The 23,922-nt window shown below is 38.0% G+C and overlaps 1 protein-coding gene and 1 non-coding gene across 6 annotated transcripts in view; both read left to right on the top strand.

The window, feature by feature from the left end:
• COL4A5 (collagen type IV alpha 5 chain) overlaps window positions 1–23,922 on the top strand; it is a 328,420-nt gene that overhangs the window by 291,747 nt on the left and 12,751 nt on the right. For all 5 annotated transcript variants that reach the window (XM_036305697.1, XM_036305696.1, XM_036305695.1 and 2 more), the window contains 5 exons: window positions 2,383–2,455; window positions 2,591–2,662; window positions 3,914–4,042; window positions 21,933–22,031; window positions 23,500–23,712. In XM_036305697.1, the coding sequence (XP_036161590.1) occupies window positions 2,383–2,455; window positions 2,591–2,662; window positions 3,914–4,042; window positions 21,933–22,031; window positions 23,500–23,712 (586 nt within the window). The remainder of the gene's footprint in view (window positions 1–2,382; window positions 2,456–2,590; window positions 2,663–3,913; window positions 4,043–21,932; window positions 22,032–23,499; window positions 23,713–23,922) is intronic.
• On the top strand, window positions 15,873–15,979 carry LOC118654805. Its single transcript, XR_004967072.1, has one exon. It is a non-coding gene; the product is annotated as a U6 spliceosomal RNA (small nuclear RNA).

Genomic DNA, 23,922 nt, shown 5'->3' with positions numbered 1-23,922 from the left:
ACAAATTGAACATAATTAAAGCATAGTGATTAATCACAAAAACAATATGTAATTATATATGTGTTATCTGATGGTCTTAGGCGACCCCTGTGAAAGGGTCGTTCGACCCCCAAAGGGGTCGCGACCCACAGGTTGGCGACCCACAGGTTGAGAACCACTGGTTTAAGTGATCCAAAAAGTCACTTGCTTTTTTATGGATCCTCAAAGTTTCAATTCATTCTGGAGGATTGTTGTCAGATTTAGCAGCCAACACAGTCTGGATTCTGTCTTTTAATTATGGAGCTGCTTTATATAGCAGGGGGGAAAAACATCTGAAGAAGTGACTTTTAAAGCTTTCCAATAACTAACCTATTTTTCTGATGGCATCACTATTTTCCTGTACACCTAGACTTAAAATTTTAGTTATCCCAATATTCATTCTCTATTCACTCTCTATTCTTACCTCATTCATTTACCATGTATTTCCAGTTCACATGTCATTATGCCTGATTCAAGACTGCCTAATACCAATATTTTATAAATCTAGTATTGTCAAGTTCTATTCATTTTCTTTTGTGAAAATTAGTTCTTGCATTTGTACTTTTCCTTAGTTTTTATTTGGAAATAATGTGAAACATATAAAATACAAGAATGGTGAAAACCTCCCATGAACCAACTGTTAACGTTTTTCCCCATTTACTTTCTGTATGTATGTTATATGTTGAGAATAAGTTGTCTCTATCATGACCCTTTACAACTAAATCCTTCAGGGCATAACATTTCTTTCTTTTTGTTTTTGTTTTTAAATATACATTTTTTATTGATTTCAGAGAGGAAGGGAGAGGGAGAGAGAGATAGAAACATCAATGATGAGAGAGAATCATTGATCAGCTGCCTCATGCAAGGGCATAACATTTCTAAGATTAAAGAATTTTAATATAGCCTCACTATAGTTATCAACTTTAGGAAATTAAATATCCATACAATGCTTATATTTCTACATTACATATTCCAGTTGTGTCAAGTGATGAAGTAATGCCCTTTATAGCATTTTACCCTCCAATATAGGATCCAGACCAAATCATGCATTGCATTTAACTCTCATATCTCTTAATTATCCCTTAATCTCAAACAATTTCTAAACCTATTTTTTTCTTTCCTGATCTTGACATTTTTGGAGAAATATAGCCCCTTCTTATGTTTTTAAAAATAGAATTTTCCTTCTTTTGTTTGCTGTTTCTTCAAGTTTTGCATCCCCAGCTGGAATACTACATGAGTGGTTTTGTGTATTTCTCAGATATGGAGACTAAAGATGTTCATTTGATCCTCCTTGGTGATCTTAATTTTGATCACCTCATCAAGTTGTTATCTGGTTTCCCCAATATATTGTTACAATTTTCTCCATTATGACTAATAAGCAAAATGACAGGAAGGCACACCTTAAGATCATGCAAGTAAACTGCTCCTCTTCAAATCTCCCTTAGTTTTAATATCTATTTATCTTTCCCCCTTAACCATCAAAAGTGTGACAGTGGCAAATTATGATTTTCCAACCCTTAGCACTACACATATACTAGTCAGCCCTACTGTAAGGGAGACTTTGATTTCTTCAATTTGTCTATTTATTAGCAGTATGGGTTCATAAATTCTATTTTTTGAATGATTTACAATTTTTAAACTAGCATTTCTTATTATGATGCTCAAATTCTCTTAGGTTTGGTAACCCCTGCAAGCTGGATCTTATGGCTTTCTGACATACATGTCCCTCCTTTTTGTAACCATTTTCTTACATTTTAGCATAGTACAATGTTCCAGGCTTGCCTCTTTTTTATTTCTACTAATAATGGCTTTATTATCTCTTACTTATTTTTCCTTTAGGTTCATTTTAGTGTTATTTTCAACTCTTCTCCTCCCCATAGTTTTATTGGCCCTCAAAACCAATTAATTAATAGGCCCTACTATATTTTTTGCTAAGTCTTTCAAATGTCATCATTTTTGCACATGTGATTCTCATCTAAGCACTTATCACCTCAAGGCTACACTAAAGAAAGTAGCGTCTTTGCTAATGATAATAAAATAATAGCTATCATTTATTAAGCACATACCACATGCCAGGCAGTTTTCTAAGTACTTAATAGTAACTATCACCTTTAATCCTTACAGAAACCTTTAACCCCACAGAAACCTCATAAAGTAGATATTTTTCTTTATAAGTGAGAAAACTATGAATTGAAAATGTTAAATAGTCCACTCAAGGTCACACAAGATTAAAAGAGGCAAAATTGGGATTTGTATTCTGGAAGTTTGACTCTACAGCCAGTGCTATAAATCATTCTGCAATACCACCTATATCCTCGCTAGCTCCCCATTGTTTCTCTAAAATTAATTATTCTATTTATTCAGGGTAATCCTGGCCGGCCAGGTCTCAATGGAATGAAAGGAGATCCGGGTCTTCCTGGTGTTCCAGGATTTCCAGGTACTTGAAGGGATGTTTTAAGGTTCCCCCTTTACATTAAACACATATGGGACAAGATACCCATTTTATAACTTGGCTGGGTAAAGACTGTGGTCCTGGTGCTTTGTTGTGCAATTGTATGTACCTTCCTTGCAGGTATGAAAGGACCCAGTGGAGTACCTGGTTCAGCTGGCCCTGAGGGGGATCCAGGACTTATTGGCCCCCCAGGTAAGACTTATTCTTATAACTAGTAATACCTGGGACTTAAATACATTGAAGGATTTGAAAGTTTGCATTCCTTCTTTCAAGCAAACTTTCAGAGTCTCAGACCCCAAGAACTGAGATGAAATAGACAGGACATCCCTCTATTTACTATACTCTCAAGCTCTCTATTTATTGATATAATATTGAGAGCGGACTTTTTTATGTTTGAGATAGATGCAGGAACAGCAAGAATGCTTCACTTAGACTTTTTTATTGCCTATTACACAAAATTTATCATATTCAATTGAACAGATCACAAAAGCAAGTCACATTGGTATGTTTTAATATGGAAATTGGATGTGTGTTTTTTTGTTTTGTTGTTTTGTTTTGTTTTGTTTTGCTGAGAGACTTATAGAGGATTCCTGTAAACTGTGAAATAGGGTGTTGAGTGTTTCCTTCCACGACTCGCGTGGAGTAGGGTTCGGTATCTGAAAGAGGAGCCGCACAGCAAATGAGAGAAAAAGACACGAGATAATTTTGCAATATTGGGGGACCAGGCGGCAAGTCCCGAAGGACTTCTCCCTGTGCTCAGGCCTCACCAAGCTTTTATTGATCTGGGATGCCCCCAGAGCATAGCCCTTAGGCAGGTGACCCCCTAGTAACAAGCAGACTAGCCCATCAGCAAGGATTTACATAATAATAAATGGGGGAGTAGTTTCAGCTACCACTGTCTGGACAAACAGAGGTGGTGCCTAGCTCCGACCTTTGGGAGGGCTTCAAAGGCACCCAGCCTTGGGGGGGGGTTCTCTGTCTATGCTTATCAGATAGTGAAGGCAATAAACAGTTTCCCACATAGGGTATCTACTAAATTCTTTTATTGATTCAGTGGGTCTCTTGAAAGTACAACAAATACAAATAGCAAATGATGTTAGAATTAGAATGGACTTGTCAGGAAAGAGAATTGTGTTCCCCTAACACCAATGTTCACAGATTTGAAATGAATTAAACTTTTTAGTAATTGAGTCTCACTTCAAAGCATGAAAATAGAGACAATATGCCTAATTTTTCCATTGACTCTAATAAAATTATGTTTTTCCAGTATTGGCATATAGTGATAGTTTTCCCAAATATATTTCTGTTAAACATGGCAATATTCCCATATATGTAATTTGCTTCTTTCACACCAGTTATTATTTTGACCTTAGATCATATTGGCATCTATTCCATCTGACCTTTCTTTTTCCTACCTTTAAAGTTGTGTGTTTTGACTTTTAGGTCCCCCTGGATTACCTGGTCCTTCAGGACAGAGCATTATAATCAAAGGAGATGCTGGTCCACCAGGGGTCCCAGGCCCTCCTGGATTTAAAGGTCTATCAGGATTACCAGGACCTCAAGGATTACCAGGTACCTTTGAAGATCATCTTTTTAAGCCTTATCTATTTGAGAATATTTCCCTAATTCTTTCACTTGTCAGAGTTTGTTTCTGACTATAGGAATCTCAGACACTGGTAGAATACTAGACCACCACAGGTGCCATTTCCTTTTTATTAAAAAAATCAATTTCTCATGTGCTAACTTCTTTTATCCCCAGTTGAATTTCTTGTAGCTCCTTCAGTGGTCGGCAAACTCATTAGTCAACAGAGCCAAATATCAACAGTGCAACGATTGAAATTTCTTTTGAGAGCCAAATTTTTTAAACTTAAACTATATAGGTAGGTACATTGTTATTAACTTAATTAGGGTACTCCTAAGGCTTAGGAAGAGCCACACTCAAGGGGTCAAAGAGCCGCATGTGGCTCGTGAGCCACAGTTTGCCAACCACGGCCTAGGTAATCTAATTTGAATGATTAGTTTAGTGTTGTTTAAAACACTGTAATGAAATTTGTTAGGGTCGCCGAAGGAGGAACACACGAGGCCAAAAGGGATAAAGAATTATGAATTTATTAGGTCATCTGGAAACACAGATGGCCTGAACCCAAAAATGGTGCCAGCTCCCGAAGACGGGGGGAATCAGAGGTTTTTAAAGGACTCTAGGCAGGCTTTTTCTGGGCAGAGAATTCTCTGTGCAGGTCTGTAGTCTAAGAGAGTCTGGAGGGTAGAACTAATGGTCTTAGCAAGTGGGATGTGGTCTAAGCAAGTGGAATGCCCATTGTGAAGTGGCCTAAAGGTCCGTTCCCAGGGGAAGGGATATCTATTCAATTATTTTATCAGACCTAACATTCTAGTCTATTTGTTTTATGGAATAGGAATGAAGGTCATATCTTCTGTATTTACCTCCTGCTGAGGGGGGACATCGAAATCACAGGGGAGTGGACTTTGATAGTAGTCGGCTGGACGAGGGGTCACAGCAGCATGATTTCCCCAAGAGACTGGTTGGTGAAGGCTTGAAAACTGTCCTGTTGAGTGACTTGGGAGTTAAAAACTGGTCCTGAGGCTGCCACAGCGTCACTTGTCTGGTTTTGCTGCTTTTCTGGGCTTGGAGCTAAAATACTGGGGCCTACATGTTATCTTTAGGGAGGAAAAGATCGAGGTCTGTTACCTGACTAGTGATATGAAAGGGGAGGATAGGTTATCCTGGGGGTGAGGTTCTTATTTTCCCAGTTTTGCCCCTTGCTAGGCATCCAGAGCTTTCTTGTAGGTCCTTAGACAGGATTTCAAAATAGGATAGAGCAATGGTTAGGCCCCCATGCCAGTTCCAGCACCTGCTGAGATACCAGAAGTTATGAGGAGAGGGATTATCTGGACTGCCCTTTTGTGCCAGATATGATGGGTTATGGAAACAGGTAAAGATTGATTATTGAGGGCTACATCTACATTGGGTGAGAGATGACAGTACAGGTTTCCGTCCAGTTAGTGGAGAGACAGATGTATGTGTTCTCCCCACAAAGGAAGAAAAACCCCTGATGGAGACAAGCTGAAAGGTATAAAGAGAAGAGGTGGACTAAAGGGTATGAGGTTCCTTTTCTCTGTTCCACGCTCAAAGCTGAGAGCGTAGTTGCCATGGCTCTACCAATAAGGGGTGACAGATGAGTGGTTGAGATTCTATTGCAGTGAAAGTGGGAGGAAATGCTAGAATGGGCTGTTATCCAAGGGGAAAGTAAAAGGGAAAGAAAGGAACAGTTGAAGCCTGGACCTGGATGGTTGGATAAGAAGTTAAACAGACCAGCTGTAGGAAATAACCATTGGCTTCCAGAGAGACCTATTGTCAACATATTAGGACCTATGGCTGTTTGGTAGTTCTAGGTCAAGCATGTCAAACTCAAAGGCTAACACAGGCCAAATAAACAAGGTTTAAGTTTATGTGGGCCTCAAAAAAACAAAAACTTCAATTTTCATAGAAATGTAGGTTTATTTCCATAGAGACATGCTAACTACAAAGGGCTGAAATAAATAATTGTTAACATAAAATAATAGAACAATTTAATAAAAAAATTAATATTTTTTCTTGAACATTAACTTAACAGACACTGAATAACTGCACATATTAATAAGCGTAACACAAATAAACCTATTTTTCTTGTTCTCCAAAAGCGAAATATTTCCTGTTGCACACACCAAACAAGTCAGTCCAAGACTAATGATGTGGCAATCAGCTGCTAAAATATTCACTGCTAGTATTAGTGGAGAGAAATGATGCACCTGCGTGTAAGGGAAATAAATGCAACACGATTATAGTAATTAGTCATTAGCGAACGTTGTAGTTCGTTATTAATAATTATGTATAACAGGATATTGTAAAAATTAAGTTACAAATTTTTTATTAAAATGCTTCTTACATACCGTTATATTGGTTGGGCCCCAAAAATATTCATTGTGGGCCACATGCGGTCCGTGGGCCACGAGTTTGACATGCTTGTTCAGATTGACTGTGGTGTTGCAAGCTGATGAGGGGAGATGGCCTATTGTTGTATTGCCCTGTGACCTTGTAAAGCATAAAGGGGCTTGGGTAACTAGTGGGATATGTAGAGTGATAGGACCTGTGACCAGGAGGGAGGAAGGAGCTACCTTAGTAAGAGATAGAGCATAAGTATGGAAAAAAAGGGAGACTTGATTTGCCTGGACTGTAGGTATGCCTTTTTGAGAAATATAGTTCCCTTTTCCTTATATAAGCCAGAGTGATTTTTGCCTGATTCCAGATCTTGATTTAGATAGGGATGGTGGTATATGCTGAAGAGGAGAGGGAAAGGCAGAGTCAGCAGTCCCTGGCAAAGGTTGGATTGGTCTGGTTTAGGCGGGAATGGGTAAAATTAAGTGTTTGTTGGAGATGAGTGGAGGTGAGAAAGTTCCTTATGGGTGTAGGAGAGGAGGGTTGGAATAGGATGATGAGAAGGAGAGCTAATCCCCACTTTCAGGGTCAGGATTATCCCAAGGGGGGAAAGGGTATGTTCAGGATCTAGAAAGAAGGAAATCTCACCCCATGGGTAAGCAAAGTCCCTTTGGAGAAGGGAGTCCCATAAAAAGGTGAGAATCCTGATGCAAAGGGAAGGCAGGTAGTAGCTAAGACCTGGAGGATTTATATTGGGAGAGGAGTTGGGTTTTCAGAGAAGTCAGGGTTGGTAGGGTCAGCACATAGGGGGCATGTGAGTGAAGTCAATTTGCCTGTCTTGTCCAGGGATTTGGCCCCTGGACTGATGAGTGGGGAAAAAAGGAGGTCTAATCTAACTTGTCCTTGGGGAGGTACTGAGTAACAAGTAGAACAGGTTTTGGTGATATCTTGCAGTAGGGAGGCTAGGTTAGGACATGTGATGAGGGGTTTTAGGAGTTGCAAATGTATCCTATATGTAGGGAATTGTGAATAGCCTGTAAGATATCGCGGACCTGTCCCTGGGGAAGATATATTTTCCCCGAAATTTTAACCATGGATCTTCCTGAGGGGCCTCAAGTGCTAATAGGGACTGAAGTTCCTCTGGAGTATATTTGGGTGTTATACAAGGTATAGCTAAGAGTTGGGGAGATGGTGGCTTCCTCTGAGCCATTGCCTTAGCCTCCTGGTCTGCTTTGTTATTTCCCTATATTACATGATCATTCTGGACAGCTTAAGTCTTTGGTGGCCAGTCCCAGGAGTTCTGGGAGCTCCAAACCAGATCCAGAGGGCAGCCTTACTGGACTGGCTGAGGTCCAACCTGGAGGGGTCAGACTACAGTCTGATTTCCAGTGGCCTTCCATTCTGCACTGTGGGCAGGGCCCAGGAGGGGGTCTCGGCTTTGAGCAGGACTTGGTCCAGTGTCCTTCCTTATTGCATTTGAAGCATGGGTCCAGAGGAGGCTTAGCTCCTGACTTACCCTTGGTTGGAGGACCAGCACCTTGTTTAGGGTTTATGAGAGCAGTGGCTAGGAGCTGGAAGGCCTCCTTCTGGGCCTCAGCCTTGGCCTGATCTTTCCTTTGTTTTTTGTATTTGGGTCTCCTCATCTCTTTTATTAAAGACCTTAAAGGCCAGATTAATGAGGTCTTTTTGAGGGATTTGTGGACCTGTGTCTATTTTTCAAAGTTTGTGGCATATGTCAGGGGTTGATCCTAATATATAAAGAGCCAGGGTCTGTCACAACCTAAATGTCCAGACGGATGACCTAACACCAAGCTAGGGTCCCGGCTGGTGTGGTAGAAGTCAGTCCTGGGTCCCGGCGGCATGGCAGGTGTCAGTCCTGGGTCCCAGCCACCCATGGTGTAGCTGTGGGAGGGAGCTGTGGGCCCCAGCTGTACGAAATGCGGCAGCGGGAGGGAGCTGTGGAAATGGAGCCATGCTGCCATTGGACTGGCCTCTGTGTCCCTCCCCCCACCCGCAGGCTCTGGGGAACCAGAACCATGCTACCATCTGACTGGCCTCTTGGACCCTACCCCCAACCCACAGGCCTGGGGAACCACAGCCATGCTGTGATGGGACTGGACCCTACCCAAGGGGTCCTGGATTATGAGAGTGTGCAGGCTGGGCTGAGAGGACCCCCCCCCCCCACCCGAATGCACAAATTTTCGTGCACTGGGACTCTAGTTGGGATTTAAAATGGGTGTTCAGAAGAAGGGTTCCCTCTGGAGGTGGGGTATAAGGTGGTAAATTTCTGTAAGGCCTCCATTATGTGGGAGAGGAAGATAACTGGTTTTCATCAGTGCCCAGAATGATTTCATTGTTTGTCATAGTTGATCACCTTATGGGCAGCCTTTCTGAGTCCGGTAATGAGAAAGGTGATTATATGGCTACAGATCCAGTGTCCTGGGGAAGTAACCTGATAGTCCCATCTCAGGTCAGTTCTAGGGACTGCATCAGTGCCAACAGGGTTTGCTGCCATATCCTATCTATGGAGGCCATTGGCATGGTCCTAAGCTGCTAGCCAAATGCACTCCTTCTCCTTTGCGGTGAGAGAGGAGGGCAGGATGACTTAGATGTCCTGCCAAATCAGGTCATAGGACTGGGTCAGGTACTCAATTCCTTAGTAAAGGTGGTCGGGTCCATGGGAAAAGGCCTGAGATGCCTTTTAATCTGTGTGAGGTTGGACATGGAAAATGGAATGTGTACCCAGGCAACACCCTCAGTTCCTGCTGCCTCCCTCGGGAGTAGAATGGGGAGGGAACAGAAGTGACTGTTGAGGAAGGCAGTCTTTGGGTGGCTATTTTTGTTTCTTGTTGTTTCTTTGTATTACCCCCTTTTTCTGTCTTCTCTTTTTTCTTGCATATCTCTAATTTCTTTTCTTTGATTCTATTCTTTTTGTGTCTCTTTTTATTGTTATTATTTTTTATCATTTTATTTTATTTTTATTTTTTCTCATTTTACCTTTCCTATTTATATCTTAACTAGAGGCCCAGTGCACAACATTTGTGCACTGGAGGAGGGACCACAGCCTGGCCTGTACCCTCTCCTAGTCCCGGACCCCTTTGGGGGTCCTTAGCACTGCCTCAGAATCTGGAGAGGCTCCCACCACTATCGCTGTGCTCTCCAGCCATTAGACCTGGCTTCTGGCTGAGTGGTGCTCCCCCTGTAGGAGTGCACTGAACACCAGGGGGCAGCTCCTGCATTGAGCATCTGCCCCCTGGTGGTCAGTGCACATCATAGCAACTGGTGGTTCCACCGTTTGATCGATTTGTATATTACAGTTTTATTATATAGGACTAGGGGCCCAGTGCACGAATTCATGCACCTTGAAAGGAACTGTGGGCCGTGAGGCTGCAGTGGGCAAGTGGCAGCTCTGGCACCTGCAGCAGGTGCAAGCGGGGTGGGCAAGAGCAGCAGATGTGAGCACCAGGCCAGACCACGATGCACGGGAACAAAAAATGTTCAGTAACCACCAGAGGCTCGCCCTGATGACAGCAACCAGTGCCCCACCTTGGTCTGGTGACCCCAATCACCTGCTCCACCATCCCACTGCAACTGCTGCCCACCATGTTCCATGCTCTGCCACCTGCTGCCAATGCCCACCATGTTCCGCGCGTGCCCCCTCGTGGTCAGTGCACATCATAGCGACCAGTTGTTTGGTTGTTCCCCTGTTCAGTCTATTTACATATTAGGGTTTTATATATATATATATAGAGAGAGAGAGAAATACCCATTATTACTATGTTTTAAATTCATTAACATTATTTCATTTATTTCTTGTTTCCTTTTCTTTTTTTCTTTTTTTTTTGTTTTTGTTTAAAATATTACATATGTCTCCTTTTTTCCCAATTGACACCACCCCCGCAAGCCGCTCTCAACTCCAAGAGGAAGCCCCCCACTGCCCCAGTGTCTGTGTCCATTGGTTATGCTAATATGCATGCATACATGTCCTTTGGTGGATCTCTAACCCCCATCCCATGCCCCTTGTCTCTGGATCTATTTTTATTCATCAGTTTATGTTGATCATTATATCCCACATATGAGAGAGACCATGTGATATTTATCTTTTTCTGACAGGCTTATTTTGCTTAGCATAATGCTCTCCAGTTCCATCCATGCTGTTGCAAATGGTAAAAGTTCCTTCTTTTTATAGCAGCATAATATTCCATTGTGAAGATGTACCACAGTTTTTTAATATACTCATCTGCTGATGGGCATTTAGGCTGTTTCCAAATCTTAGCTATTATAAATTGTGCTGCTATGAACATAGGGGTGCATATATCCTTTCTGATTGTTGTTTCTGTTTTTTTGGGATATAGTCCTAGAAGTGGGGTTACTGGGACAAATGGGAGTTCCATTTTTAACTTTTTGAGGAAACTATACTGTTCTTCACAGTGGCTGAACCAGTCTGCATTCCCACAAGTAGTGCACGAGGGTTCCTTTTTCTTCACATCCTCACCAGCACTTCGTTATTTGTTGATTTGTTGATGATAGCCTTTCTGACAGGTGTGAGATGGTACCGCATTGTCATTTTGATTAGTGACTTTGAGCATGTTTTCATATGTCTCTCTGCCTCTGTATGTCCTCTTTCAAAAAGTGTCTATTTAGGTCCATATTTTTATTGGATTCTTTATCTTCTATTTGTCAAGTTGCATGAGTTCCCTGTAAATATTGGAGATTAAATCCTTATTGATGATAACACTGGCAAATATGTTCTCCCATGCAGTGGGCTTTCTTGTTTTGTTGATGGTTTCTTTTGTTGTGCAGAAGCTTTTTATTTTGATGTAGTCCCATTTGTTTATTTTATCCTTAGTTTCTTTTGCCCTAGGAGCTGTATCAGTAAAGATATTGCTATGAGATATATTGGATATTTTGCTTCCTATGGAGTCTTCTAAGTTTTTATGGTTTCCTATCTTACATTTAAGTCCTTTAACCATTTTGAGTTTGTTTGTGTATATGGTGTAAGTTGGTGATCCAGTTTCATTTTTTTGCATGTATCTGACCAAATTTCCCAGCACCATTTATTGAAGAGACTGTCATGACTCCATTTTATGTGCTTGCCTCCTTTGCAAAATATTAATTGAGCATAATGGCTTGGGTGTATTTCTGGGTCTCTGTTCTGATCAATTGGTTTATATGTATGTTCTTGTGCCAGAACCAGGCAATTTTGAGAACAGTGGCTTTGTAATATAGCTTGATATCTTGTATTGTGATTCCTTTAACTTTGGTCTTCTTTCTCTGGATTGCAGTGGGTATTTGGGGTCTTTTTTTATTCCAGATGAATTTTTGGAGAGTTTGTTATAGGTCTGTGAAATATGCCATTGGCATTTTAGTGGGGAGTGCTTTGTATCTATACATTGCTTTGGGTAGTATGGACATTTTAATGATGTTGATTCTATGAATCCATGAACACAGTATATTCTTCCATGTGTTTATGTCTTCCTCTATCTCTTATTTCAATGTCTTGTAGTTTTCAGATAACATCTCTTTTCCCTCCTTAGTTAAGTTTATTCCTTGGTATCTTAATTTTTTTGTTGCAATGGTAAATTGGATTTTTTTAGTTTTCTTTCTGTGAGTTCATTATTGGTGTATAAAAAAGCCATAGATTTTTGGGTGTTAAGTTTGTATCCTGCTACATTGCCAAATTCATTTATTAAGTCTAGCAGTTTTTCAATGGAGTCTTTGGAGTTTTCTATGTACAGTATCATGTCATCTGTGAATAAGGACAGTTATATTTCTTCTTTTCCAATTTGGATGCCTGTTATTTCTTCTTCTTGTCTGATCACTTTGGCTTACACTTCCAATACTATGTCAGACAGGATTAGTGAAAGTGGACATCCCTGTCTTGTTCCTGTTCTTAGGGGAAATGGTTTTAGTTTTTGCCAACCCTGGTGTCACTTTCACACCAACATTTTGAAACTAAACAGTTAATGTGAATGTACCTTAACACTCGCAGTTTGATATTTTAATCTAGAGGTTCATTAATCTTGTTTATCCATTCAAAGAACCAGCTCTTGGTTTTATTGATATTTTGTATTGTTGTTTTGTTGTTGTTGTTGTTGTTTTTGTTTTGTTTTTTGGTCTCTGTGTCACTTATTTCCTCTCTGATCTTTATTATTTTCTTCCTTCTGCTTACTCTGGGATTTTCTTGTTGCTCTCTTTCTAATTCTTTGAGATGGAGGGTTAGATAATTTAGCACTATTTTTTCTTTTCTTTTCTTTTCTTTTTTTTTTAGGTAGGCCTGTAGAGCTATGAACTTCCCTCTACAGACTGTTTTCACTGTGTCCCATAGGTTTTGGATTGTTTTCTTTTCATTGTCATTGGTTTCCAGGATAGTTTCTATTTCTTCTTTGATCTCTTTGGTAACCCACTGACTGTTTAATAGCATGCTATTTAGCCTCCAGGTGTTTTTTTTTTCATTGTATTTATTGTAGTTGATTTCTAATTTTATGACATTGTGGTCTGAGAAGATGCTTGATATGATTTCTAATTGTTTGAATTTGGAGAGACTTTTCCTCTGTCTTATTATGTGGTCTATCTTTGAAAATGACCCATGTGCACTTGAGAAGAATGTATATTCTGTAGCTTTGGGGTGAAATATTCTGAAGATGTCAATTAAGTCCATCTGATGTAGTGAGTCATTTAGTATTGATGTTTCTTGGCTGATTTTTGTTTAGAAGATTTATCCAGTGGTGTCAATGGGGTATTAAAATCTCCTACTATGACTGTGTTGCTTTCGATCTCTCCCTTGATAATCTTCCAGAAGTTTTTTGTTTTTATGTATTTGGGTGCTCCTGTATTGGGTGCCTATATGTTTACCAGAGTTATATCCTCATATTGAATTACTCCCTTTAGTATTGTAAGGTGGCCTTCCTTATAGATTCTTTTTTCTTCCTATACTAGTTATTTTAGCTTCCTTCTTGCTTCCATATTGACATTTTTTCCTATTTTTCTTTCTCACTTCTTCTTTAAAACCCCTCTAAATCTTTGATGTCATGTCTTTTAGTATTCTTTTCATTCTTTGCTTTCTTTTTCTTTTTTATGCTTTCCTGTTTTTATTGCTTTACATAGCTTGATTTTTATGGTGTTTTTGTTTTGTTCCTGTTGTGTCTTGTTCTGTTCTGTCAGCACCTGCATAATCCTGGCATGATAAGGTTATGGGTTAAGCCTCACTGTCAGTGAGTCAAAGGGGAGATCCCTCCTATGAAAGAGACATTAGCAATCAAGCCCCTATTATAACAGGAGAGCCCAAATAATGCATCCAAGGGACATTCCTAGAGCATCCAGCTCAGGATATCAAAGAAACTGCACCACTGGACCCCTCAACATATTTTCAACATAAGGCCATCTCACAAAGGCTAGGAGTCATAACAATTCTATCTAATACATGGAAACAAAAACAAAAAGGGAGCTAAAATAGGGAGACAAAGAAAAACCCCCAAATGAAAGAAAGGGGGAACTCTCCAGACAAAGAACTAAATGAAATTTAGGCAAGCAACTTATAAGACATAGAATTCAAAGTAATGGTTATAAATATGCTTAAGAAATTTAGTGCAAATTACAATGTACTTAGTGGGAACTACAGCAGCATGAAAAGGGAAATAGAAACCTAGAACCATACAAAAATGAAGAATAACATATCTGACATCAAGAATGAGAAGGAATTAAAATTAGATTGGATAAAGCAGATGATCCAATCAGCAATTTGAAGACAAGGTATAAAGCAATACCCAATTAGAGCAATAAAATAGAAAAATAATTAAAAAGCAGAAAGATGGCTTAAGGGAGCTCTGGGACAACTTGAAACATAACATCTGCCTCATAGGAATAACAGAAGGGGAAGAATGTGAGCAAGGAACAGAGAACATTTTTAAAGAAATAATGATATAAAACTTCCCCAACTTAGTGAAGGAAAAAGTCATACCAGTACAGGAGGCACAGAAAGTCCAATCAAAATGAACCCAAAAAGAACCACACCTGTCTAGACACATCATAATCAAAATGGCAAACATTAGAGAAAAAGAAAGTATCTTAAAGGCAGCAAGAGACATAAAATTACCTGCAAAGGCGTTCCCACTAGAATGTCAGCTGACTTCTCAATAGAAACACTTCAGGTCAGAAAGCAGGGGCATAAAGTATTGAAAGTAATGAAAAACAAGGCCCTAAATCCAAGACTATTGTATCCATTAAGACTATCATTGAAAATTGAAGGCAAAATAAAAACCTTTCCAGACAAAAAAAGGTTAAAGTAGTACATTACCGCCAAAAAAGCAATGCAAGAAATCTTAAACACATTGCGGATGGGTCACGAGAATTCTCACTTCATATTACACAGTGTTTTACAAAGTATCATACTTTAAAAAGATATTAGCTTGTAATAACATGTAATAAATAACTTCAAAATGAAATGGGTATTTAATTCTAAAGAGTGCCTTTAACATTTATGTAAAACATTTTTTGTACTCGTTCAATAGAAACTTATCTGGCTACTGGGTAAAGCTAGCAATAAAACTCCTGATCCACAGTGTGTTAAAGGAATTTTATTTAAGAAGAGGAAGAAGAAGAGAGAGAGAGAAATCATAGGTATAATGAACATAAAAATGGCAATAATAAATACCTATCAATAATAACCTTAAGTGTAAGTAGATTAAATGCTCCAGCCAAAAGACTTAAGATGGCAGAATGGATAAGAAAATGTGACCCATATATAAGGTGTCTACAAAAGATACACCTCAGAGCAAAAGATGCACAGAGATTGAGAGAAAAGGGTTGGCAAAATATTCCATTCAAATAATAAAGAAAAAAAGCTGGAGTTGCAATACTTATATCTGACAAAATAGACTTCAAAATAAAGGCCATAACAAGAGACAAAGAAGGCAACTACATAACACTAAAGGAAATGATTCAATAAGAAAATATAACCCCTGTAAACATATATGCACCCAATATAGGAACATCAAAATATACATTTTTTAAAAAATTCTTGATAGACTTTAAGGGAGAGATCAACAGTAGGACTTATCCCAGGGATACAGTCATGGTAGGGGATATTAACATCCCACTGACATCACTGGATAGATCTTCCAGACCAAAATTCAACAAGGAAACAGAGGCCTTAAATGATACACTAAATCAGATGGATTCTAGCTGATATTTCCAAAATATTTCACCTCAAATCAACAGAATACACATAATTCTCAAGTGCACATGGAACATTCTCAAAGATAGACCAGATGTTAGGACACAAAATAAGTCTATACAAATTTGAGAAGATTGAAATCTTACCAACCTTCTTCTCAGATCACAGTTAGAAATTCATGAAATTATAACTACAATAAAAAACTCAAAATCACTCAAATATATGAAGGCTAAATAGCATGTTATTAAACAATGAATGGGTTACCAATGAGATCAAGCAAGAAATTAGGAACTGTCCTCACTTTGGCAGCACATATACTAAAATTGAAATGGTAGAGAGATGATTAGCATGGCCCCTGCGCAAGGATGACATGCAACTTTGTGAAGTGTTTCATATATTTTTTTTTTTATGGAGGAAATTGAAGCAGTCATCAAAAAGCTTCCAACAAACAAAAGCCTGGGAGTTTTACTAAACATTCAAGGAAGAACTAAAACTTATCCTCCTCAGACTATTCCAAAAAATGCAAGAGGAAGGAACACTTCCGAGCTCATTTTTTGAAGCCAGCATTACCCTAATACTAAAGCCAGATAAAGACAACACAATGAAAGAGAATTACAGGCCAATATCCCTCATGAACATAGATGCCAAAATCCTCAACAAAATTCCAGCAAATCAGATCCAGCATTACATCAAAAAGATCATACACCATGAGCAAGTAGGACTTATCCCAGGGATGCAAGGATGGTACAATATCCGCAAATCAATAAATGTGATACATCAAATAAACAAATTGAGAGATAAAAATCACATAGTCATATCAATTAATGCAGAAAAAGCACTTCACAAAATCCAACACTATTTCTTGATAAAAACCCCCAGCAAAATGGGAAAAGAGGGATCATATCTCAACATAATAAAGCAGTAATACAAACCTACAGCCAACATCATACTCAATGGGTAAAAACTAAAACCATTTCACTTAAAAACAGGAATAAGACAAGAATGCGTACTTTCACCACTCCTGTTCTACATAGTACTGGAAGTGCTAGGCATAGCAATTAGAAAAGAAGAAGTTAAAGGTATCCAAATTGGAAAAGAAAATGTAAAACTGTCATTATTCACAGATGACATGATACTATACATAGAAAACCCTAAAAACTCCATCAGAAAATTATTAGGCTTAATAAATGAATTTGGCAATGTAGCAGGATACAAAATTAATGGCAAGAAATCTATGGCATTTTTATACACCAATAGTGAATTTACAGAAAGAGATTAAAAAAAAAATTCCATTTATCTTCACACCAAAAAAAAATTAAGATAACTAGGAATAAACTTAACTAAGGAGGTAAAAGAACCATACTCAGAAAACTACAGGACAATGAAAAAAAGAGATAAAGGAAGACATAAACGGATGGAAGAATAGACCATGTTCATGGATTGGTAGAATCAACATCATTAAAATGCCCATACTACCCAAAGCAATCTATAGATTCAATGCACTCCCCATTAAAATACCAATGGCATATTTCACAGACCTAGAATGAACTCTCCAAAATTCATCTGGAATAAAAAAAAAGACCAGCATTACCTGGTCACTTAAAAACCATTTCACTTAAAAACTGTAGTTATAAATAGCTGCAGCAATCCTGAGAAAGAAGAATAAAGTAGTAGGGATCTAAATACCAGATATCAAGCTGTGTTACAAAGCTACTGTTGTCAAAACTGCCTGGTACTGTCACAAGAACAGACATATAGATCAGTGGAATAAAATAGAGAGCCCAGAAATCGACCCAAACCACTATGCTCAATTAATATTTGACAAAGGAGGCAAAACATACAATGGAGACAAGATGGTCTATTCAATATATGGTGTTGGGAAAATTGGACAGATACATGCAAAAAAAAAAATGAAAATAGACCACCAACTTACACCATTCATAAAAATAAACTTAAAATGGATAAAGGACTTAAACATAATATAGGAAACCATAAAAATATTAGAGGCATCCACAGGCAGCAAAATCTCAGACATATGCCAAAGCAATATGTTCACCAGCACAGCTCCTAGGGCAATGGAAACTAAAGATAAAATAAACAAATGGGACTACATCAAAATAAAAAGCTTCTGTACAGCAAGAGAACCCATCAAAAAACAACAAGAAAGCCCAGCGCATGGGAGAACATGTTTGCCAATGTTATCACCGATAAGGGTTTAATCTCCAACATTTACAGGGAACTCATACAACTTAACAGAAGGAAGATAAACAATCCAATAAAAAAGGCAACTAATTTAAATAGATACTTTTAGAAAGAGGACATATGGAAGGCCAAGAGACATATAAAAACATGCTCAAAGTCACTAATCATCCAAGAGATACAAATAAAAATGACAATGCGGAACCATCTCACACCTGTCAGAATGGCTATCATCAACAAATCAACAAATGAAAAGTTCTGGTGAGAATGTGGAAAAAAGAGAACCCTCGTACACTACTTGTGGGAATGCAGAGTGGTGCAGCCACTGTGGAGAATAGTATGGAATTTCCTCAAAAAACTAAAAATGGAACTTCCATTTTACCAAGTGATCTCACTTCTAGAAATATACCCAAGAAACTAGAAATGCCAATCAGAAAGGATATATGCACCCCTATGTTCATAGCAGCACAGTTCACCATAGCTAAGATTGGGAAACAGCCTAAGTTCCCATCAGCAGATGAGTGGATTAGAAATCAGTGGTACATCTACACAATGGAATACTATGCTGCGGTAAAAAAAAAAAAAAAAAAAGGAATTCTTATCATTTGCAACAGCATGGATGGAATTGGAGAACATTATGGTAAGTGAAATAAGCCAATAAGAGAAAGATAAATATCACATGATTTTACTCATTTGTGGAATATAATGAGCAACATAAACTGATGAACAAAAACAGATCCAGAGACAGAGAAGCATCGATCAGACCATCAAACCTCAGAGGGAAGGGGAGAGTGGGGTAAGGGGGAGAGATCAACCAAAGGACTTGTATGTATGCATATAAGCCTAACAAATGGACACAGACACCAGGGTGGTGAGGGCATGATTGGGGGGTTCTGGGGTCAATGGGGGGATAAGGACACATCTAATTCCTTAATCAATAAAAAAAGAAATTAAAAACTTCTTGGAAATCAACACACAACCACCAAAAACCGACGGGAGACAGTAAAAGCAGTCCTGAGAGGGAAGTTCATAGCCTTACAAGGCCTACTTAAGAAACAATAAAAGGCACTAACAAACTCTCTAACCCTATAACTAAATGAATTAGAAAGAGAATAGCAAGAAAAGCCCAGAGGAAGCAGAAGAAGGGAAATTATAAAGATCACAGAAGAAATAAATGACAGAGAGTCTAAAAGAAAGTGCACTATGAAATATTAATGAATCCAAGAGGCACTATAACAATGGACACCACAGAAATGCAAGGACTCTAAGCAAATATTATGAACAACTTTATACCCACAAATTGGACAACCTGGGTGAAATGGACAAATTCCTAGAAACATGTAATCTTCCAAAACTCAGTCGGGAAGAATCAGAAAACCTGAGTAGGCCAATAACAACTGATGAAATTAAAGCAATAATTAAAAAACTACCAGCAAACAAAAGTACTGGACTGGATGGATTTACAAAAGCATTTACCAAATATTCAAAGAAGAACTAACACATATCTCTTCAAACTATTCCAAAAGATTCAAGAGAAGGAACACTTACAAGCTCTTTTTACAAAGCCAATATTATCCTAATTCCAGAACCAGATAAAGATACTATAAAAAAGAAAATTACAGACTAATACCCCTGATGAACACATAAGCTATAATCCTCAACAAAATGTTAGCAAATCACATCCAGCAATATATTAAATATATCATACACCATGATTTAGTGAGATTTATTCTGGGGATGCAAAACTAATATAATATTTGCAAATCAATAAATGTGATACATCACATAAACAAAATAAATGATTAAAATCACATGATCAATAGATGCAAAAAAGCATTAGACAAAACCCAGCACCCATGTTTTTTATAACAACTCACAGTAGTAAAGTGGAAATAGAGGGATTATACCTCAACATCATAAAGGCCATATATGACAAACCACAGCCAACATCATACTAAATGGGCAAAAACTAAAACCATTTTCCCTAAGAACAGGAACAAGACAGGGATGTCTGCTTTCACCACTCTCATTCAACATACCACTGGAAGTCCTAGGTACAGCAATCAAACAAGAAGAAGAGATAGAAAGCTTCCAAATTAGAAAGGAAGAAATAAAACTTATTATTCACAGATGACATGATAAAGTACATAGAAAATCCTAAAACTATTAAGCCTAATAAATGAATTCAGCAAGATAGCAGGATACAAAAGCAACATCCACAAATTGATGGCATTTTTATATACCAATAATGAACTCTTAGAAAGAGAAACTAAAAAAACAATCCCATTTACCATTTCAGCAAAAATAAAAATATATCTAGAAATCAACTTAACCAAGGAGGTAAAAGACTTGTACTTGAAAAACTATAGGTCATTGTAAAAGAAATAGAGGAAAATACAAATAAATGGAAGCCTATACCATGTTCATGGATTGGAAGAATTAGCATCATTAAAATTTCCATACTACCCCAAGCAATCTATAAATTCAATGTAATCCCTATTAAAATACCAAAGGCATACTTCACAGAACAAGAACAAATACTAAAGCATTTATATGGAAGCATAAAAGACCCTGAATAGCTGCAGCAATTTTGAGAAGAAAAAATTTGGAGAGATCACAATACCAGACATCAAAATATACTACAGAGATAATCAAAATAACCTGTATTGGCACAGGAACAGGCATATACTAGTAGAACAATGAAACAAAACAGAGACCCCAAACATTGACCCACACCATTAATATTTGACAAAGGAGACAAGAACATACAATGGAGTAAAGACAGTCTCTTCAACAAATGGTATTAGAAAAATTGGACAGACATGCAAAAATATGAAACTAGACCACCAACTTACAGCATACACAAAAACAAACTCAAAACGGTTAAAGGACTTAAATTTAAGACAGGAAATAATAAAAATCTTAGAAGACTTGATAGGCAGCAAAATAACCGATATATCTCATAGCAATGTCTTTACTGATACAGCACCTAGGGCAAAGGAAACTAAGGAGAAAATATACAGATGGGACTACATCAAAATAAAAAGCTTCTGAACAGCAAAAGAAACCATCAGCAAAATGAAAAGGGGTCCCACTGTATGGGAGAACATATTTGGCAATTATACATCTGACAAAGGGTTAATATCCAAAATATAAGGAATTCATATAACTTAATAAAAAGAAGACAAACAATCCAATAAAAAATGGGCAAAGGACCTAAATAGACACTCTGCAAGGTGTGCATACAGAAGGCTAAGAGACATATGAAAAAATCCTCAGTCACTGAGCATCAGAGGGATGCAAATTAAAACGACAATGAGGTATTACCTCACACCTCTCAGAATGGCTATCATCAATAAATCAATAAACAACAAGTGCTGGTAAGGATGTGGAGAAAAGGCAACACTAGTTCACTGATGGTGGGAATGCAGATTGGTGCAGCCACTATGAAAAACTGTATAGTTTCATCAAAAAATTAAAAATAGAACTGCCTTTTGACCCAGTGATCCCACTTCTGGGAAGATATCCTAAAATCCCCAAAATACCAATCAGCAAGAATATATGCACCCCTGTGTTCAGCAGCATTATTTATAATAGCTAAGATTTGGAAACAGCCCAAGTGCTCATCAGTACATTTACACAATGGAATACTATGCAGCTATTAAAAAGAGGGATCTCTTACCCTTTGAGACAGCATGGATGGACCTGGAAAATATTATGCTAAGTGATATAAACAAATCTGAGAAAGTCAAATATTACACGATCTCCCTTATTTGTGGAATCTAATGCACAAAATGAATTGACCAACAAAATAAGACCTGAAACATGGAGGCATGGAAAAGACTGACATACATCGGTGTGGGGGTGGAAGGATGAGAGAAACCAAGGAACTAATATAGTTATATGCATAGTCCATAGACATAGGTAATAGGGTGGTGAAGACCTTGGGGGTGGGTAGTGGCTGGGCAGAGGTGAGTAAACAGGGAGAAAATGAGAGATATCTATAATATACTGTCAAATAAAAAAATGTAGTTTAAAAAAACAAAAACAGATTACAAATTCAATGACACCCAAGGACTTTAAGTCTCCTAGATCTGTCTGGATATTGAATTATTGTACTTATATTTTGAAACCTTATTTCTTTTTTCCTGTAGGTCCAATTGGCCCTCCAGGAGATCCTGGGCGAAATGGACTCCCTGGCTTTGATGGTGCAGGAGGGCGCAAAGGGGACCCAGGTCTGCCAGGTCAACCAGGTGTGACAAGTAAAATGCTGATGATGATACTACTAGTATTCTTTACATCTGGGAGATGTCTGGACACATGGCCTCCAATTGTAGCTGTGATAGCCTCCTCTTGAGAGAGTGCAGTTAGCTGGTATATCCTTTGCTGGGGAACAGATACAAGGATATTTGCCATTATAAGAGAAGCATAGAAAGTTTATTTTTATTTATGTGTTTAGAGCACTGGAAAACCCATCTCTTTTCAACATGGTGATTAGCTGCTCTGATCATTTTCAGTATGTGTCTTGTGACCATCTTGAATCTATTGTGAATCCACATTTAAAAATATCACAATAGAGTACAATTTCCATTATAGAATTCAGTAAGTATAATTGCAAAGATTAAGTGATCCCCATAGAGCTTTGAGAGTCATAGTGTCTTCTCATACTGAGATGAAAAATTGATATGCATATTTTTGAGGTTACTCATTATTAGGTACTCCTCATAATATTGTATTGGTATCTACTAGATTTCCAATCTGTACTCAGCTTGCTTCCAAAAATAATTTTATTCAATTTGCAATAAAAATACACTAAAAATAACTAAAATAGAAATAAAATATTATAAACTGAAAAATCTTAATATGTGTTGGCAACTCTAGATAATATAAATATAACTCTAAATATTATAAACATAAAATATTTGTATTGATAAAAATATATTGTGGCAATCAGGCAGAGTGATGAAACTTATGGCCTTCCGAGAACTAACACCCTGCCATTTCATTAACTGTATATCTAAGGAAGAAATAAGTCAGTTGCCATCTTCATCACGTGGACATTGCTATAAAGTTTCCCCCACATGAAAATCTATGCACACAGTGGCCAAAGACCTCTATATAAAGAGATTGTTCAAAGAACCTCAAATCAAGAGGCTAAATGAAGAAAGGGAACCAGAAGTAGGTTGAAAATAGACATTTTTAAAAGCCTTCTTTAGAGTGTCCTGCTTATTCTCTAAACAAAAGGTATGCCTGAGAATAATTCCCCAGGCAGATTCAAAGGAAAATGTTTTTAGCACTGAAGCTGGTAGACTGATGACAACCACACCCTTCCGTTCTTGGTAATGAACAAAACAGCAGGCTGAAATTTTGTCATGGAGTTTAGACTCCTTTAGTACAGCAAGAGACTAGTTATCTTGCTGTACTAAACATAAAGACTTCCCAACTAAGCACCACTTCTTCCCATATAATATAGTATATATACATAGATAGATGATAGATAGATTGATAGATAGATAGATATAGACATATGCATATTTAAATCTCTTTGAGGTCAGGGACCATATTTAATTTATCTCTAAACAAGTGATATTTGACAGTACTTTTATAGAAACTATAAATATTGACTAAATTAAACAAATGAGGTCATAATGTTCTGTGAATAGACACAATAGTGGAACAGAGCTTACTTTATCTTGTATACTGATGATTCCATGGAAATAGGTACCCGTGGTTTGGATGGTCCCCCTGGGCCAGATGGATTGCAAGGTCCCCCAGGTCCTCCTGGAACTTCCTCTATTGCCCATGGATTCCTCATCACACGTCACAGCCAGACAACAGAAGCACCACAGTGCCCACAGGGAACTGTCCATATTTATGAAGGCTTTTCTCTCCTGTATGTACAAGGAAATAAAAGAGCTCACGGTCAAGACTTGGGTAAGATAATTGACATCTTATTTCTTACTATGTATTTTGTTTTTGTTTTGAAAATCCTGTTGTGTTCTAGAGTAGCCTTGACCAAAATATATCTCTCTGTTCTTCTGGGACTTCTAAATTGAAGACCATGTCAAGGGCAGCTGAATATATTCAGTATGGGTTTAAAAAATAATATTCAATTTTAAACTTAAAGCATTAATTAGCCTAGTG

Source organism: Myotis myotis, unplaced genomic scaffold (assembly GCF_014108235.1).
Source record: "Myotis myotis isolate mMyoMyo1 unplaced genomic scaffold, mMyoMyo1.p scaffold_m19_p_4, whole genome shotgun sequence".
In the NCBI taxonomy this organism is placed as follows: domain Eukaryota; kingdom Metazoa; phylum Chordata; class Mammalia; order Chiroptera; family Vespertilionidae; genus Myotis; species Myotis myotis.
Note: the sequence above shows the minus strand (reverse complement) of the source record. Positions and strands in the feature narration are given on the sequence as shown.